This window comes from Megalobrama amblycephala, linkage group LG6 (genome assembly GCF_018812025.1).
Source record: "Megalobrama amblycephala isolate DHTTF-2021 linkage group LG6, ASM1881202v1, whole genome shotgun sequence".
NCBI classification, from domain to species: domain Eukaryota; kingdom Metazoa; phylum Chordata; class Actinopteri; order Cypriniformes; family Xenocyprididae; genus Megalobrama; species Megalobrama amblycephala.
In genome coordinates this window covers 31,096,859-31,117,653 of record NC_063049.1, presented here as the reverse complement: position 1 = coordinate 31,117,653, position 20,795 = coordinate 31,096,859, and the positions used below count along the sequence as shown (strand labels likewise).

At 37.3% G+C, this 20,795-nt stretch overlaps 1 protein-coding gene across 1 annotated transcript in view; it reads left to right on the top strand.

The window, feature by feature from the left end:
- Positions 1-20,795, top strand: part of fhip1b (FHF complex subunit HOOK interacting protein 1B) — a 29,125-nt gene that overhangs the window by 1,440 nt on the left and 6,890 nt on the right. Inside the window, exons 2-5 of the mRNA XM_048193922.1 lie at positions 12,522-12,990; positions 14,438-14,576; positions 17,092-17,354; positions 18,394-18,624. Coding sequence (XP_048049879.1) covers positions 12,862-12,990; positions 14,438-14,576; positions 17,092-17,354; positions 18,394-18,624 — 762 coding nt within the window. The 5' untranslated portion in view covers positions 12,522-12,861. The remainder of the gene's footprint in view (positions 1-12,521; positions 12,991-14,437; positions 14,577-17,091; positions 17,355-18,393; positions 18,625-20,795) is intronic.

Below are 20,795 nucleotides of genomic sequence, written 5' to 3'. Positions count from 1 at the left end.
GACTTTATAAGACAGTTTCGAAAATTACCCACCTCCATCGAGATTTCTTGTACTGTACTTGTACTGGTGAGTGTTGTAGTCGTTGTAGTCCAGAGCTGCGCTTGGAGTATTTACGACAGTGTGATTCACTGAAGGAACCTGTAGGGGGAGCTTCGCAAATCTTACTGAGTTCCGCTTTAACTTTTAACAGGTTTTAGCTTAGAATTTGGTTGTTTTAGGTGTACCCATTATTCATCACTTTTATTGCAGACAATATATTAAGGCCTGTACACACCGGGACGAATATCGCACGCGTTTATCGCCAGCGTTTTTCGAGACGTTTTTTGTGTTCACACCCAATCGATTTTCACTGGCGATGCGCAGAGTGAACGTGCAAATTCACTCCCTGACAGTATGCTTAACGGTAGTGCAAATCAACATATTTATGATATTAATAAAGTTAAAGAAGATAAAAATGCAGATATTAAATGGCATATATATGAGAGATGGTAGTCAGAAACGGTAGTGCAAATAAACATATGATATTAGTAAAGTTAAAGAAGATAAAAATGCAGATATTAAATGGCATATATGAGAGATGGTAGTCAGAAACAATAGTGCAAATAAACATTTATGAAATAGACATTCTTAACTATATTTCTTGAATGTAAAAGAAAAACAAAAAAACAGCAAAAATACAGAAATAATACACATCTATTAGTATGGCCAAGAACTGGCAGAGCACCCATAGCGTGCGTCTCAATCAGCTCCCTAGTTCACTAGTCAGGGCACTGATCAGGGAGTCGGCCACATTCATTTAAATGGTATACTGATACACGACCTAGGAAGCTAGGGAGCTGTTTGAGACGCAGGGATAGTTTGTAGGGGTCTTCCTCGTCTACTTACTTTCTCTTCGTCGTCTTGTGTGCTCGGCAAGACTGTTTTGTGCTTGAGTGCCACCAAGTCGTGTTTTACTGTAACTTCAGCAGCTCCAGGCACATGAACAAAAGCACCACTCTCATTGGTCAGCCAGTTTTTAACGCGGTGCGTTAAACCAAAAAAACAAACCCGAGGCGTTTTTTAAAAAATGACGCTTTTATGCCTCGCGTTTTTCGCGTCGGTGTGCACACTCACATTGGCAACCCGTTGTTTAGTCACGAGGCGTTAAACGTCGGCGAAAATCGCGCGCGATATTCGTCCCGGTGTGTACAGGCCTTTAGATTGTCATCATCATTTTATTGTAACAAACTGTTAAAGTGTTAAAGCCCATCATTGCAAACATTTTTACTTGGAAAGGCTAATGGTTTATAACTCAACTGAGTGATATTTTAGTATTATTGAGATGCTATTCTAATTTTTATTAGTATTTTCAATGTTTTTATTTTTTCCATTTTCAGTTTATTTTTATTTTAAGTTGTAGTAATTTAATGTAACGGAAATGTTTTTTTTTTATGGTTTTAGTTAATTACAATATCCCTAATTCAATCATACTTTTGCTCCATAAAGTCTATAGCATATAGCTGCTAAAGCAACATTTCTATGCCATAAATCCATACCAACTTTTGTGCTGTGGTGAAGTTGTACTTTAAACTCTCTTCCCCTGTCTTTCATCTGTGCAGGCACACACTTGCTGGAGTCATTTTGACCCATTTTGTTCAGGTTTATTCCCCTTCAGCAAATGCCACAGCAATCCTAAACTCATTTTAGTGTCAGAATGACTGAACTTTGAACTCAGTGATTAAAACCCAAGGAATGAATGTGACCTGTAGTGCAAACAAACTTGCTCTCGTTCTTTCTCTCTCTTTCTCTTGCTCTGTTCTGTTGATTCCCATGCAGTTAGTAATTTATAGTTTCTTATGATTCACTTTTTCCTTTTCTTTTTTTTTTTACCTTCTCTGGCATAAATATGAAACATGCTAACAGAAAACTAAATGTGTGGCCTGAAAATTGAATCATAAGGAAGTACAAGCATTTGGTGGTAAAGAAATGTTTCAGATGTCCTTTCCTTTGAATAACCTCAGATTTAGAAAGTAATGTGAATCTTGGAAAATACAGACTTGTTCATTATTAAGCAGAAATGGACGGGGTAGGGTCTTTTGTGCAAGGTTCACTACGATTTTGGCCACGATTTGGTTGTCTGAGACAAATTTTGAAAATCCTTAAATATTCCTCTGATCCTAGGCTAAAATCTGTAGTCTTTGGTCATTAGTTTGACATGTTCGCCGACAGCCGAGTAATGACCGTTGCGATCAAATTTTACCTCAGACGAAATTCTGGCTTTGTCATATCCTGCAGTGTGACTTCTCCTACGATGACGTCAAATTGACTAGTTTTTCAAGACATGCCGTGATCAAAATTAACGCTAGAGATTTCTTTGTTAGCCATCATTTCAGTCCTGCGTATAATGCAGCTCACAGCCACCGAACGTGTATGGGTTGACGTAAAAAAAAGTATTCCTGCACGCGTCCATCGTACACTGTTGTACAGTCTGACATAATGACAGCTGAGATCCCACAGTGTGAGATGAGGATCAGGTTCGTACAATCTGACAGCAATAATCGTAAAGGACTATTATAAATCGCACAGTGTGCACCTGGCTTTAGTGGTAGCAGCACAGATCCATAACCATTAGGTTTCCATCACCTCATCAGCTAAAAGAATGCACTGATGTGATTCTAGTCATTACACTTGCCCGTTTACCTTCTCCTGATCTGCTAACATACCATTAAGACTTTACCTGTGAGCTGCCAAGACAGACACCTGGCTAATGATTCACTGACCTCAGTGCAAATAAGAAAGAGAGAGAGATAGAGAGAGATCTCTTTCTTTTTCTCTCCACCCCTTTTTCCCTTCTCTCAAACAGCCTTGCACTGCAATATAGGTCAATATGCAAAGTCATTGCCATAACAATTATTTTCCACAATTTCCAGTTAATTTGGCAGAAATGTGCTGTAATGTGTTTTATATTAAAATATTATTTACTACAAAATTTGCATCTCTAAATAAGCGTTGTATAGACAAACACTATTTCCTGGAACAAGTTGTGTTTTTATCATCTGAAACAGGCTGCAACTTTTATTAAGAAAGCGATGTGTATAATGCAATTAATGTTTTGATTCGTGCTGAATGAGAGAGGTATGCATGCCCAAATAATTTTGTAGCATATTTCCCACATGTCGGTAGTTTCAATTTCGCTTTAAATTCATTTTTATCTTCCGGCATTTTTGATTGTTTAAAAAATTGTATATTTTTCTCAGTACCTCTACACATGAACATTGCGTTCAAGCTTTATGTTATGTTCAATACTGTCTAGCTGTTTTTGAATGCTAGAACACATGTGAATTGACAGCATACATGCATGCAACAATCACCCGATCAGACAAGGGAAGGCCTGAACCGCTCTCCTTACTGTCGAGCCCTGGAGTGTATGAGTCAGAGTATGCAGTACACATTTGCATTAATGACTTCTATGAGTGCATGTTTATGCACATGATGCAGGTGTCTCCTCTATGTGTCCTTAATGTTTGGGAAATGCTTGTGGTTCAGCACTGTTGTTCTCACCAATGATGTATTGATTCTTACAGTTACTTCTAAAAAGCAGTTTCTGAAAGATCTGCATGTAACTATTTTGTGAGTCACAACTGTTTGTGTTTGTTAATGTTTTAAGTCATGTAGATCTGAATCTTGATATGCCAGTAGTGTGCATCTGTGGTGTTTGTGGTTGCAGGGTCGATAAAGAAATCACAGTGAAACACAAGGAGCTGTCTGTTCTCCCTGGGGCATTAAGCAGTCAGTAAGCAAGCAGAGCTGACTGACTCTCTGGACTGCTCAGATAATCTTCGCTGTTTAGTCCCATATTTAGGGATGGGCATTTTTGTGTCTTGTGGATGCAAGTGTACTTGAACTAACTTGCGTTCTAGCCAGAAAGTGTTACTCCCTTTGTGGATGCACTCTTCACTAGGGCTGGGACGGTTCAGATTTCTCACACTTCGGTTTGTATCACGGTTTCGGTACAGTTCGTTATGTGCTATGTTCAGTAAAAAATAGGACGATTGTCAAATAAAGATAAAGAAAATAAAAACAAATAATCTAACTACAAGAAACAGCACAAATAAATACATGAGAGCTAAGATACAAATAAACAATGCTTTACAGGTTTTTCAGGTATCTAACAGCTTTCAGGTACAGAAATTGAATAAAGTAATCAAATATAAAATAACACTGCATATAAACTTCTTTGAATAGTTAAATAAAGATGAAACATTTCAATCATTTCATATTGAAGTTACAAAAGCTATTCAATCAAGAGTGATTTCTTCGTGCTTTGTTGTTCGATTAACATTAAAACGCATAGAGCAGGAATATTAGACTGCTGTCCCTTTAATAATTCAAAGATCCAGTACACTGTCTCGTTTTTCGCCTAAGGCATAGTGTTGTCACGATACCAAAATTTTGACTTCGATACGATACTCAACTTAAATATCACAATACCGATACTTAAAGGTGCCCTTGATTCAAAAATTTAATTTACCTTGGCATAGTTAAATAACAAGAGTTCAGTACATGGAAAAGACATACAGTGAGTCTCAAACTCCATTGTTTCCTCCTTATATAAATCTAATTTGTTTAAAAGACCTCCGAAGAACAGGCGAATCTCAACATAACACTGACTGTTACGTAACAGTCGGGGTGTATGCCCCAATATTTGCATATACCAGCCCATGTTCCCAACATTATGAAAGGCATTAGACAAGGGCAGCCATTAACGTCTGGATGTGCATAGCCGAATCATCAGACTAGGTAAGCAAGCAATAACAACAGCGAAAAATGGCAGATGGAGCAATAATAACTGACATGATTCATGATAACATGATATTTTTAGTGATATTTGTAAATTGTCTTTCTAAATGTTTTGTTAGCATGTTGCTAATGTACTGTTAAACGTGGTTAAAGTTACCATCCTTTATTACTGTATTCACGGAGACAAGAGCCGTCGCTATTTTCATTTTTAAACACTTGCAGTCTGTATAATTCATAAACACAACTTCATTCTCTATAAAACTCTCCAACAGTGTGTAATGTTAGCCGTTAGCCATGGAGCACTATCAAACTCATTCATAACCAAATGTAAACATTCAAATAAACACTGTACTTACGCGATTAGACATGCTGCATGACAAACACTTCGTAAAGATCCATTTTGAGGGTTATATTAGCTGTTTGAACCTTTTTAATGTTGTTTAAGGCAAGCGCAAGCTCCGTGGGCGGAGAGCACAAGCAATTAAAGGGCCAGCAGCCCTGAATTGGCTCATTTATAATGATGCCCCAAAATAGGCAGTTAAAAAAATGAATTAAAAAAAATCTATGGGGTATTTTGAGCTGAAACTTCACAGACACATTCAAGGGACACCTTAGACTTATATTACATCTTGTAAAAAAAAGTTCTAGGGCACCTTTAAATGATACTATGGCAAAAACCTAAAACAGCAGGAAAAGTAAATAAATAACATATGACAGAACTTCTTTCTTCACCAGTGTGCAGGCTGATAATTCTGGATTTGAGCTTCTTTACTATGAAGTTACAGTGTTAGATTTAATATAATTTTTAATGTTTATTATTTTCATGCTCAATACAATTGTAAATTATTTGCTGTTATGCTTTTTTTATACATTTAGGTGTTTTTGACAGTAAGATTATTGTGTAAATTATATTACTGTAAATAATTAGAGCAATGTTATTCAAGCATAAATTGGTTTAAAATAACTGTATATACCCTTCACATATTTATGTATTTTTAAATTAATTTTATTTTTGTAACCAGATATTACTTATTAAACTTAGACTCAATAATACACCTCCTTGTGGAGTTCTGCTTGCATGAGTAAAATAAATAAAAAACACTCATTTAATGTTTGAGAGCATAAACATAATGCTGGTATCACATTCACCAACATGCTGCTCTTTAAATTCTTTGTACAAATCGGCATGTTTGATGGCAAGATGCTTTTGTCTGCCTTCGCTTGCGTTATTTTGTAACATCTTTTGCAGACGGGCTTTGTGGTGTCCGTGGGCTTGCCCTGGCTGTCGGCAATGAAAGCAAAATAATGCCATATTTCACTTCGTGCATCTGCTTTCTCAACAATTTGTGGACGGTCTGCAAGAGCACCTGTATTTGCAGCCATACCTCTCGTTTCGTCACCATAAAAGCTGTTGCGCAGTTGAGAGGAATAAAGACGCACTCAATGTGCCTTAGAAGCAGCACGCTGCACGCACACTGCCCCCTGCTGTCGCACATTAGGAAATACAGCTGGCACTCAAAGTACCAGTACTAATAAAATTAAGAACCGGACCGTTTTTAAAACAGGGTATCGCGATACCTTTCTAGTACCGGTATATCGTGCAACACCACTAAGGCATAACCTACTTTTCACTTTGTCAAGTGGTTCCAGACATCCCTGTGCATTTTCCATCACAAAATTGTTTTTTTAATTAAATCATATTCCTACTGTTGAAAAAAATAACACTGTAAGGCCGGGTTCACACCGCAAGCGGCAGCAGAGCGGATGCAGCGCGTATGTTTTTTGCCGCCCATGTTAACAGATGAGAGCGTTCACACCGCACGCAGAAGCTGCAGTGCTGCGATCGTTTCAGCGCTGGGTCTATTTTTGCTGCGCTGCTAACGCTCAATTAAAGTGAAAGTACACCTTTGATGGACAAAATAAATATGATTTCACACAAAAAGTGCTCAAAATGCACAGAATAAGCATATCTAGTGTGTTTTAACAAGAATTGAAGTATGTCAGGAAAGAAAATTAATATAAAAAATATTTATAGAAGATTTACTCATTTAAATTTGTTTTTAATTATTCAGTTTGGGTTAAAGTATGGTATATTATAAAAAGCTAAACTAGCAAGAAAATATGATATAGCCTATAAACATTTAGTTATTACACAGACAGCAATATAGGCTCTTGCATACCCAAATCAAACCCGAGTTTGCTGTCTTGTAAACATTACATTTAGAATGGAAACTTGCAGATGAACTTGTTTTCTTGTATTACCAAAAACTCATCTTGAAATTTGTGAAGCAGATAAGTGACAATGTCAATAAACTAAGACCAGGAAGTGCAGAAATTATTCTTTGCATTGGTGTGGCAGCTAATATTGGTCCAGAGATTGTATATTATAGGGAGATGAGAGGGTCTGTATCTCTTACCATTGGAGAAAGCGTAACAGCTAACTTAATCACATGCGGCACCTCTCAGCCAGTGGTGTGCGCCATGTTTTAAATTGAGGCAGAGTCCTCATTTATGTCCCTGTTATACAATTTTAAGTTAACATTACATAAAAAGAGACCAAATAAAATTCTATTTTGTGATTTTTACACTATGTAATGTTCTATTTATTAAAACCAAGTATAAATTTCATCAAGTAAGTGTTTTTACTCATTTTTACATTTATTCCAAATTAATAACTAAAGGCAGTAACAATTTAAACAATATATATTATTAACTAATATTCAGCTTATCTTTTTAATAGTCTATTTATTTTCAGCAGTCATCAAGCTTGTACGTATACAGTGGTCAGTGGTCACAGACACAAAGATGTACCTTTAATTTCACCACACTGATTGCTCACTAAAAAAACCCAGATTCATCATGTTTTCAGGCCATTTCGATTTTAACGACGCAAAGCGGTGATATGTAAGTGACAGTTGTTTACTTACTTTTTAATTAGTCTTCCCATTAACGCCATCACTGTCTTCATTCAGGCCTATACGAGAATGCGCACGAAAACAAGAGGCGGGATTTATCGCACCAGTCATGTCCAATCATAACTGATCATATCCAATCATAGCTCAAAGAGGCTCTGCTTTATTTCTATGAGCTGAAGGGAGGCACAGAGACGCGACTCCCCTCTGAAATTTTACCTGCGGGTGTTGCTGTTTGGCAGTGTTTCTTTAGAAAAATGAGTGACTTTTACGCTTTTTAATGTCAAATTTTGTAACATTTGCGTTGTTTTATTTTTGTAATATCGATTCTTTTCTCATACAGTTTTTTTGAGGAGGCACTGCCTCCCTTGCCTCCTCGGAGGAAACGCCCCTGCTCGCAGCCTGTTGTGGCAGTGACATACCGCCTTTGTGTACTGCCAGAGCTGGAGCGTTAGCATTAGCCGTTAAGCTTTTATGGCTAAAGGTTGCAGGCTTGCCTTCCAGTGGCTTTGTATTGATCATAGGCTATTAGCATGATATCCGAAGCCACTGCTTCATGATATTCTTGAGCATAGCGCCTGAGTGTTTTTTGTTGTTGTTGACGACACTACTACTAGGGAACTCTTGATCATAAACTGGACATTTTTTACATGTTATAGGCTATAAATGTAATGGTACTGTGTTTTGCTTATGCCTACTGAGGAGCAATTCAGTCGTTTTGCGTTGAATATAATGTGCGTGTGTTGACGATAACAGTCATTGCAGCTGCCGCACAGTATGTTTTGGCAGTGACATTACTAGTGAATGACTACGAGGGAGAGAGAGTATCAGAGGAGTAGTGGTCAGCTGGGCTGAGTGCACTAAACTAATTAAAGAAGAAAACTATGCCAAGCTTTCGTACCGCCTCTTTGCTGGCTAGAAACTGTGCACTCATGAGTAGATGTTGTTGGACATGGTCTGGAGCATGGGACGTTGCTGCAGTTGAAATTGTCTGTGACTCATAGTAACCATTCCACAGTACCAAGAAGCCTTTGTATCCCCTTGAGTTTGTGACACATGGTTCCTCCCTTGTACAGGGGCCCTTCCTCGAGAGACAGCCTCTATGGCATTATGTCATTGGAATTGTGAACTGTCTTTCTTGGATTGTGGGAGTTCTAGGGAAGGGAAGGAAGAATTACTTCTTGTCATGGTCAAGGACGTTTTTAATTAATGGTAGGGTGGAGTGTGTGTGTTCAGTGCTAGATTCCTTAAAAATGGGCTTTTTGAATGTTCTGGTTTTTTTTACCAATTTCTCTTTAATCTGGTTTTTATTCTTTTTTAAATCCTCCCATGTGCTGAACTTGTTTGTACTGAAATTAAAGTCTAGTCATCTCAAAAGAATGCTAAGACAATATGAATTGTCACTGGGTCTGATAATAAAACAGGAAGTGTTGTTGCGTTAGTTAAGACCACAGGAAGAGTTGTGGGACTGTAAAACATCACAGGAAGCCTACTGATATAGATGTTGTCTGCAGGTAAGTTTTCAGAAATGCTAGAGAACCAGCTGAATGCATAGATGAACATAGGCCACCACTTCCAGTATTTTAGTGTTGTGTGCGCCTCTGCCTGTTGTATTATGGGTATTGGTAAAGTTGTTTACTGAACTGTTTAGACTGAGAATCTGAAATGGAGGAATACTTATTAGGGGTGTGCACAAATAGTCGAATATTCGATCTGTAATTAACATTCGAAAAATAAAATACTATTCGAATTTTACTATGTTGCTTTGCTGGCCGTAAATGCAGTGAATCCATGATAAATCCTAAGCACTAAAACTCGCAGTTATAACTAAATGCACCGGGTGGCGCTGTGGAGCTTGTTTAACAAGTTTATTTTATTTGATCGTCACAAAATGTTGTCGTCTGCCTCGCGAAGTTTGGAATTACTTGGATGAAAATTATCTTACAGAATGGAATTACTTTTGATCAAATGAATTAATGAAACTGAGTTATCATAATATCAACACCATAATGAGAAAGCATATGAAATCTAAACACCAGAGAGGAAAGACAGCTGTCAATCACTGCATTCACGACAGGTAAGCGCAGCTGTAAGTTATCCCAGAGTAAGCCGAGATGATAACTTATCTGACAGCAAAATGATTTTGAGACATATGCTTCCTTTGAGTTTCGTCGAGGGAGATATATTTACGAACAGAAAACAAAGTGCTGCTGTTAGAAACTTAGCTTAGCACACCGTTATGTATTATTGTTATCTTTGTCTTTGCAACGTCAGCGCAGCACGTTTTCTCAGCCAAGCATGTGGATATTGTTTTTCTCAACATGAACATGTGAAAAAATATAAACACGATAACCATATACTGACTCGAGTGTATTATGTACCTTACGTTTTGTACGATAACTGGCGCTATCTGCTTTATAAGTGTTTTTCCCATTCGCGCTGCTTGAGCTTAAATGCTTTTGTTCTTTACGTTTTTTTTTGTTTACACATATTCAGACCTGCCAACATGTACGCATTTTGCGTACCAGGTACGCATTTTGACCTCAAAGTACGCTGGTACGATTTGTCATTCTATACTACGCAAAAACCCGGTGACTCCTCTGTGCACGCCTAGTACTCAAATCCAGCAAAAGAGTTCGACCAATCTGAGCGCTGGGTTCATTTCCCTAAATAGCAAGAGGGGATGATTGACAAATGCGTACAGCCTATCAATAAAAAGAGACTGCAAATCGACAGCAATACAAAATCCCGCTCGATCCCTCCTTCCACTCCCGCCGTCTGTGACTGAATTCTCAAGCGAGGACAATACAGCAGTCATGGTACTTCTGACACCTTAAGGTAAACGAGTATAAAATGTACAAGTAATGTTGAACAACAAATCTAAATAAAATTGAAATCGCTGTGTGACTGACTGACAAGCGCGAGTCTGGAGAAACAGGCGTTTATTTATTTATTCTCAGTGTTGAGAAACATATATAGCCTACATGTGTTGCGTTATTATGTTAATACTAACTAAGTAACTAATTATGTTACATAGCCTACTTATTTTGTATGAAAACTAGCACATTAGTTACTTATGCATTTAACATGACCGTTGTCTCAATGCTGCGCGAGCCCTCTCTCATAAACACAAGAAAAGATTTTTAACTATCCACCCGTGTTTTTAAGATTCGGTAAATGACGGACGCTTTAGTTAACATAACCCCTCGTTATATGACTAACTTCTTGATATTCTTGAATACTCGATGCGTTTGCTCTTATTGGTCCTTTCTATTCATTGTCAACTGTTTTCTATAAATATGTTTGTATTGGCTAACCTTTTATTCAGCGAATGTTTGTCTTGTTTATAATTCAAAGACAGGACGCTACAAATAGAAACCCTTTTTTTCTGTGGGATTTAGTATCATATTTGGATATTGGAATAATAAATTAAGTATTTTAAATGAATCACATGTAAACTCAATGTTTACTATTTTCTAAGGGTTTCTTAATTGTAGACTAGTTTTCATTACAAAACCTGTATGAACGACTCAACTGTCAGGTTAGTTGTATGTAAATATAGCCTTCTTGAAATTGCAAACAAAAAATTTTGTCCATATTAAATATATGAATGTGATTTACTTGTGGTTTGTATAAGCACACATTATGCAATGCAAGAATAATCATGAATTAAAAAAATGCTTTTGAGCAGGTGTAGTAAAATTTTTAATTGTGTCAAATAAAAAAAAACTTTAACAGTCAAAATTAGATTAAAGAAGATGGGTTTGTGTGCTTTGTGTATTGTATTATCAAAAATGTAAAAAATTACCCCCCGCCCCCCCTCTAGTCACACTGGTACTCGAAAATTTTTTCCAAGGTTGGCAGGTCTGCATATTGTTTAATGCTTTGAACTAAAAGAAAACCTTAAGATATAATGTAAGCTTGTTGTGTATTGCCTAATTGTAAGCTTGTTCAGAAATGGTTACAAAATCTTGATGAATATAAAACAATAACGTCCTTCTCGTTTAACCTCATTTAAATAAACGAATATTCGAATATTCGTTTTTTTACAAACCCAAATATTCGAATGCAATATTTTGAAAAATGCCCATCCCTAATACTTATGTACTGAATCCTTTGTTTATGACTGTTACCCCTTTGTACTTTAAAGAATTAATTCTTTAACTCAGGGTGCTATGTATGCTAACATATTTAGGTAGGAGCACTTTGAAGCACTTTGAAGTCCTACTAAGGTGATGCGTTTTCTCATGAATACTACAATACATTTGACCAGTAGGCCAAAATTGTTAATTTAAGGCAGACGTTAAATGTGCATTAATCAGATGATGAATCCTATTATGGTGAAAGATTGAATCATGAATATTTATTAAATAAATTCCTGCTCCAGGAAGTTGACCAAGCAACATGTATAACTCATTTAATATTCATGCACTATACCATAATTTTGCTTTAGATGTACATGTGTTTGAAATGTAGTTTATTCCTTTGAGGACAGAGCTGAATTTTCAGCATTCATTTATTCCAGTCTCTGTGACTTTTGATAAAATGAATGTGTCCTTGCTGAAAAAAAGTATTAATTTCTTAAAAAAAAAAAAAAATCTTATTGACAATTTTTTTTACAGAAATATATATATAGTCATAATATTAACATGCATGTTAATTGATTATTGTTGAAGTTTGGAGTTTGAATGTGCTGTGCCTTCTGCCTTGTCATTTCAAACTCCCACAGAAACTAACCTTTGCACTGACTGGCTGCACTGTTTGTGTTTTACCTGCAGGTGTTAATGTGTCATCATTGACCTTTTTCTCTCTCTTTCTCTGTCCCTGCAGTTGTGTTTGGAAGAGTCTATGTATCGGTATGGAGTATAGTGCCGATAGCAAACTGGATGACAGGGAGCGCAGACAAGCCGCACATGCTCACACACTGATCACTGGTGTACAGTGACTGTTGCTGCAGACATCAGCAGGATTCCATCCTCTCTATGCTTTTACCTCTTATTTCATCAAGCTGGACTCTTCATTTCTTGATTTTTGGACACCTTTTGTGAGTCACCTTACCCCCCTCCCCCCCTTTTCCCTTTTCTCTCCCTCTCTACACTACTCCCTCTCTCCCCCTTTATTCTTTCCCTGTTGACCTCTTGATTGAATTTGGATCAGCCTGTGAGCTAAGATGAGTTGGTTGAGTCGTTTAAATCCAAGGGGTCCAGGCACTCGGACTGGTCGACATGCAGCCCCATCCAGCCCATGCACTGCCGACCCCGAGACCTGTCTTATGGTGTTTGAGAACCACTGGAGACAGGTGAGACACCGCATAGGCTTATTTACCCTCATGCTGTTTGTGCAAATAATCTCCTTAGTACAACTGCAGACATTTAAATTGAATATTGAGCACTGACTATAAATTATATATGTATGCAGCATTTGTCTCTTTTTGAACCATTCAAATAAATGGATTCCTTTTACATTTACATTTTAGTGAGGTGTTAAAAATTACTGGTATTAATACATAGTAATCATTGCTTTTTGCATATGAGGGATCATTTTAAAGTTACCTTCTGTAAATGTAAGAATAATATTTATATTGTTAAAAGATTTTGCAGTCATTTTTAGAGTTACTGCTGTAACTCTGAAAGGCCTTTACTTACTAAGAAAGTAAACCTCAATCATGAACAACAGGTTTTTCAGCAAAGTTTTGATCATGTTGATAATTTAGAGGCCTTTAGCTTCATCTATCAGGTACAATACTGTAGGCTTTATATGGTTAAAGGGATAGTTCACCCAAAAATGAAAATTTGATGTTTATCTGCTTACCCCCAGCGCATCCAAGATGTAGGTGACTTTGTTTCTTCAGTAGAACATAAATGATGATTTTTAACTCCAACCTTTGATGTCTGTCAGTCTTATAATGCGAGTCAATGGTCACACAGTTTATAAGAGTCAATAAACATGCACAGACGAATCCAAATTAAACCCTGCGGCTTGTGACGGCACATTGATGTAAGCAATTATACTTCATTATAAGCGCTTATACTTCAATGAGTGCTAGACATCACTGTCGTTGTCAGAGCGCGATCAGACATCACCAGGCGATTGCTGAACGCAGTTGGACATAGTGGAGTTTTAGAGGTAAAAAAATGATATAAATACTGTTCAGTTTCTAGCACAAACCGATCGTTTCGTGTCTTAGTACATCAATGTGCCGTCACGAGCCGCAGGGTTTAATTTGGATTAGTCTGTGCATGTTTATTGACTCTTATAAACGGTGTGACCATTGACTCGCATTATAAGACTGACAGACATCAACGGTTGGAGTTAAAAATCATCATTTATGTTCTACTGAAGAAACAAAGTCACCTACATCTTGGATGCCCTGGGGGTAAGCAGATAAACATCAAATTTAAATTTTTGGGTGAACTATCCCTTTAAATGAATGCTCGGCATACTGGTTTGACTACAAATTGTCTTTTCTTATTCATAAGTCAGTTTTATTTGTGATATGTTCTGTAAATGTGTGCTTTATGTGAATGCAAAAGTAAAAAGGCATTTATGTCTTTCAGTAACCTTTTAGTATGCTTAAATATAGTCCATACAGTACACCCACACAAACATCAACAGATTTTCTTCCTTATTGCACGTTGATGGTCTTATTTGGACTGTTTCCCGCTACATCAATATCATCAATAGACACCTATTTCTCTATGGCTTTAACACAAATAGAATTTAATTGTTCCCTGTCTCCCTGTCAGGTGTCAGGTGTGTTGAAACAGAGAGAGTCTTCAGTGGGTGGTTGTGCCGATGATCTCACGGCAGTTCGCAATCACACAGATCAGATGCTGTGCCTGCTAGCGGAAGAGAGACCGGCAGGGGGAGACATTGAATCACCAGGTTAAAAACACTCTCCTGTGAGCTCCATGGAGCATACATTTGTACTGTTTAGTAGGGCTGAACGATTTTGGAAAATAATCTAATTGCGATTATTTTTACTAATATTGCGATTGCGATTTAATATGCGATTATTTTTTTAAGCTCTTTATCTTCTGTATTATTCAACAAAGAGAAGCAATAAATTATTGTAGGGTTGGGAATCTTTAGGCACCTCACGATTCGATTCCGATTCTGGCAGTCGCAGTCCGATTCCAAAATGATTCTTGATCTTTTTTTCTTATTCATTAGTCTTATTAATAAAACTCATTTTATTATTTAATTACATATGTAATTATAAGTACTTTTTAAAATAATTACACATTAAAAATTTAATTAAAGCAATTGCATGTTAATGATTTTAGATAAACTAATATAAGACAGGGTTTAGATTAAGCCAGGATTAGGCCTTAGTTTAATTAGGACATCTAAGTAGCTTTTATAAACGTACCTTAGAAAAAAAAAAAACGTACTGGTGTGCATCTTGAGACAAAACAATGGCACTGATATATTTTAAGACATGTCAGTGCAAGTTGCTTTCAGTTAAGACAGCTCAAACATTTATTTTAGACTGGGACTAGCTTAAGTCTTGTCTGTGAAACCGGGGGGAAAGCATAAAAGCACGGGATCGTCATAAAAGCATTTTGAGATGCAAGTATATTTAACCACTTAAACAGAGCCGCGCACAGCCACGTGACCAAGCACTCTTCACAAAGCACGCGTCAGCATTTGAAATTGACATAACTACATAACTGAGGCAGCGTTTATAGAGCATTTGTAAGGAAAATACCGGCGGGCGAGATGGCGCACTGCAAGCGTAAGCAAAGGACGCGTTTCTCACAGCGCATCCTGTGCAATGAAGTGCGCGAATTAGGGATGCTCATTTCGGTTAAATTTCTCGACCGACAACCGACGCTCGTTATCCGATTATTAACCGTTAACTGATAAGATTATAATATTGTATAGCCTATATGATGATAATATGACATATATATGACATTAAATAAAAAATACAATTGACAAGTGTCTGTGTCTTCCACGGGTTTATTTTAACATGCAAACAGCAGCATAGAACAGATAAACAACAGAACCTGGATTCACATTATCAAATTGTCACGCACCTGCAGCGTTTCTGACAACAGAAAAAAATAATTTAAATAAAAGGCATAAAATAAATAGGCCTACACTAAATATTTTTCACTTAAATAACAAATTAAGATGACAAAACAAAAACACGGTGAATCCATTGAAGCTTTGAACAACCGGTATTTTAGACATTTTTTTCCGTCAAATAATAATAGCAGGCCTACCTCAATCTACACATTGTCTAGTTTTTATTTTAAAAAAGTAACATGTCTGCGTGTTGTGGGGTTAGTCTGGAGCGCAGCCTGTTGACCGTTAGACCCGTGGCAGAAAACACCCTCTCAGATGGCACTGATGTCCCGGGAATACAAAGATAACGCCGCGCTAGAGTGGCCAGCCTTGGGAAGCGCCTTTCATTTGCTTTCCACCATTCTAGAGGATTAATATCCAAAGAGGGCGGATCGTCTCTCATATAGATGTCAACTTCTGCTTCTGGATCATCACTCGATGCTTGTGGATGTTTGGTTCGCAGGTGATACTGCATTGTACTTGTGCTGCTGCTGTATTTTAATACCGTGTGGCATATTTTACAAGTAACTTCTTCACCCTTTCTATCGAAATGGTCCAACACAGTACTACTTTTCGCTCGCTTCATTTTGCTTGTTGCTTAGCGAAATATGTCTGGCACGTGTGACACGCCCCGGGAGTTAACAAATAAGCATATATGTATATATAGCATATTTTTCTTTAACCATGCAGCAAACAGCAAAAAAAAAAAAACAAACAAAAAAAAAAAACGTTTAACTGATAGTATTAATCGGTTAAAATTCTTACTTTCGGTTAACGGTTAAACGGTCAATGTGAGCATCCCTAGCGCGAATGTCATTGTAATTCTCTTCAACCTTTCAGAACTTTATAAAGATTATTTTGCGGATGGTTCGAGTGGTGTGTGTGTGTGTGTGTGTGTGAGAGAGAGAGAGGGAGAGAGAGAGAGCAATTGGAAGCAAGCAGAATAAGTTTCTAAAGCACACGCAGTGCCATCGCGCATCTGTGGTTAAAAACTAAGCTCAGAATCGATCCAGAATCGTTAGAGAGAGAATCTTTTCTCCCATCTCTATTGTATAGTATGAACAACACAACATTAGATAGATTAAACATAAACTGTGCTTTTCTGTATGCCAGGCATATGCGTACCGTACTAAGTCGATGCTTTCTATAAAGACTGCCTGCTCCTGCATGTCACGCGACGAGCGTGTAATCGCAGCCTTTGCGGTTAAAAAATCGCATTTTGTCATATCGCGATATTATCACAAATGCGATTAATCGTTCAGCCCTACTGTTTAGCATAATATATTAGAGTTTTTTTATGTGACAATGAATTGTGGAATGTCTGCAGCAATGGGTCCTATTCTGGAGATGGTGGTGGCAGAGAATATACTGGAAGAGTTGGTACAGTGGCATGTGCGCCATGGTCTGGATCCGGACAGCCAGCTAGAGCTGTTGAAACTGTTTGAGATGCTGATCGGACAGTCACATCAGCCACTGCTCCTGCACAGTGCAGTGCTGCAGCCGCTGCTAAGCCTGCTGGGAGCATGTGTGGATCCCCAGCTGGGCTGCCCTCCTGCCCTAGAGTCCAGCCTCGTACTGCTGCTAAATCAGGTGTTTGACAGGCAGATTCTGACACTTGTTTGAATCAGTTACTCATCACCAGGCCTGCACAGATTCTGCTCAGCAGATTTCTACAGAATTCAGACTTACACATTTTCCCGTATGTAAATTAATTTAGCAGAATTTCGCAATTGTCCTGGAACAACATTCAATCAGATTTAGGGTTGAGTTTACAACTGGGTTAGTGGCTTGTACACCATTGAAACCTATCCATTTAATTTATGGTTTAGGTGGTTATTGTTTAGTTTTGGGCTGGGGTAGGGATTGGGTTAGAACCACTGATCTGTAGATTTATATAGATCAGTGGTTAGAACTTATTTTTCTGACAACACTAACTACAAAACATCCACCAACTACAAAACATTCTGCAAAATTAGGACATGTGATTACAATCAGCTAGAGCTGCGCAATTAATTGTTTAGAGATCACAATATCGATTCAAACACCCACACAATCTTATTCCTAAATGACCTTCGACACAGTATCGTTATTTCTGTTACATTAACTCAGATTATCACAGAAGTACTGAAATAAAAGTTAATAGTTCGGGTATAAACACTGATGTCTACGGTTGTGATCAAAATAGAGTAAATCATCTTATTTGATGCTTCAAATATAGATTGTATCAATTACATCAAGAAGCCAGTAGGTGGCGACAAGTGACTGTTAAAAATGTTTTTGTCATTGAATCACTCATTCAAGAGATTAATTCAAAATGCTGATTCATCCAGTAATGAAAAAAGTGGTTTTTGATTTGAATCATTCATTCAAATCGATTTTTCTTTTTAAATTATTCATTCAAAATAATTAAACATTTTTGAATAGCAAAGTGCAATGAATTAACATTTTTTTCAGAACCTTAGGTAAATTAAACATTTTGTTTAGTTGTCTGTTCAGACTCATGATGTCTATTTTAATTTAAAAAATAATGATTTCCAATTTATCCAGAATTGTGGAGCAATGATTTTATGCATAATAATTAGGTATTAATTTGTGTTTTATAACTGTAAATAATTTGTGTTTGTGTCAGGTATGTGTGTCCATGGCGAAAGAAACTGCCGTTTTGGAGTTGTTATTTAGGTGTGGGCCAGTACAGCAGGGTCCCACTAACCTGCTGATCTTCTCCCTGTTGGTGCCATTTATCCATCGAGACGGCGCTCTGGGGCAGCAGGCCCGTGACGCGCTGCTCCTCGTCATGGCAACCTCTGCCAGCAACCACGCTGTTGCACGCTACATTGCTGAGAACTCCTACTTCTGCCCAGTAAGCATGAGTGTGTTTGTTGTTGTGTGTGTGTTGTGTGTGCTTACCTGATCCTATGTTTTGTTCTTGCTTTTAAAAATGTGCTTGTATCTTAGATTATTTATGATTAAAGGGCAGAGAAGAGTTAGAGAAGTAGTCTTCAATTTGTATATTCCTTCTATTCTTCTCTTTCCTCACTGTTAGCATGTCTTTATGAATGTCCTTTCTGTTCATGTCATGACGTGCTTTTTTTTTTTTTTTTTTGTCTGTTCCATGCCTTTTGAATTTCACATGTGCCTCTTAGAGCTGTTTCAGTGGAGATATAAAGTCCTGTAGTATTTTCTCTGGGTTGCATTCTATTGGCTTCTGTGGAATGAAAAGGCCATTTGTCATCTGTAGTTGTGCTCTGTGACTACAGTGTTGGACTTGCTGCTGGTTCAGTGGATGTGCTGCTTTCCTCTCCTCTGTCCTCTTTCCTCATGAGAATAATATATGAGCCTTCATGTGACCCACTTAACACATACAACTGGAGGTCTCATCCAGGACTCCATGCTACTGCAGTGCCTCAGTCTCTTAACATTTCTCTTTCTTACTTTCTTTTTCTACTTTGTCACATATAGCTATTTTTATGCCAGAGATCCATTAGGTCTTGCTGGCAATTTCTTTGATGGCCTGTTTTGTGGGTCTAGAAGACATGGCCAAGTTCCACATATAAAACCAGACCTGACATGAATGATGCTCTTCAACATATTTGAGCATTAAGGTGTGGTCACATTTACCATTGTTCAGTGAATTTTCATGTTTGAAATCCAGTCATTTCAATAAGAATCCACGCAGTTGGGAAATTCAGGGTTTAAGGTCACGCTGACAAACAGAAAGCTGCTTGGTTTGAAAGTGAATTCTGTACGAGCTGTGATTCATACATTGCTACTAGGGGTGGGCAGTATGACCAAAATCTTATTTAACTGTATGAAAAAATGTATGTCATGATAACAATATATATCTCAACATAGCTATTTTTATTTTATTTTTTGTTTATTAAAAATAACAAAGAAGCAAATTACAAACATTTGCGATTGCATGCTGTTTGAGAGGAGGCGGCTTTCTATGTACACGCTTTAGCTGTGTCAGTCAGCGTGAGCACCAACCGCAATAAGATCTTTTTCACAGCTTATTTGGATCAACATCAAGCACATCTCACTCTTTATTTTCTCATTCATGCATGTTTCTTTATCACTCTTACGTGTATATAACTTTTAGTAGTACTGTGCTGTGCGGATATATTTACATACAGCAAAATAAGCTGTATAGTAAAATCTCTAACGATAAACACTATATACCGTCATACCGCCCAGCCCTAATTGCTACACTATTGACAATGGACAAAGGAAATTTTGCCAAATATTTACATGTGACCAAAGATGTTTGAAAAAGAATAACTGTGCTTGGACTAAGAACCATACTTTTTGTTGTAGTAGAGTATAGTGATTGCAGCCATAAACTTAACACTAACTTTACTATACAGTTTATTAGTGGAAAAGGTTTGTTGCAACTTGCAAAATTTACAGGCTTCGTTTGCTGCATGGCTTCAGAAGTGCAAATAGCAAATGTATTTACATTTTAAAGGGTTAGTTCACCCAAAAATGAAAATTCTGTCATTTATTACTTACCCTCATGCCGTTCCACACCCATAAAAACCTTCGTTAATCTTCGGAACACAAATTAAGATATTTTAGTTGAAATCCGATGGCTTTGTGAGGCCTCCATAGCCAGCAATGACATTTCCTCTCTCAAGATCCATAAAGGTACTAAAAACATATTTAAATCAGTTCATGTGAGTACAGTGGTTCAATATTAATATTATAAAGCGACGAGAATATTTTTGGTGCACCAAAAAAACCAAAATAACGACTTATTTAGTGATGGCCGATTTCAAAACACTGCTTCATGAAGCATCGGAGCACAAATTAATCAGTGTATCGAATCATGATTCAGATCGCGTGTCAAACTGCTAATGGCTGAAATCACATGACTTTGGCACTCCGAACAGCAGATTCGATACACTGATTCATTTGTGCTCCGATGCTTCATGAAGCAGTGTTTTGAAATCAGCCATCACTAAATAAGTCGTTTTTTTTTTTTTTTGCGCACTAAAAATATTCTTGTCGCTTTATAATATTAATATTGAACCA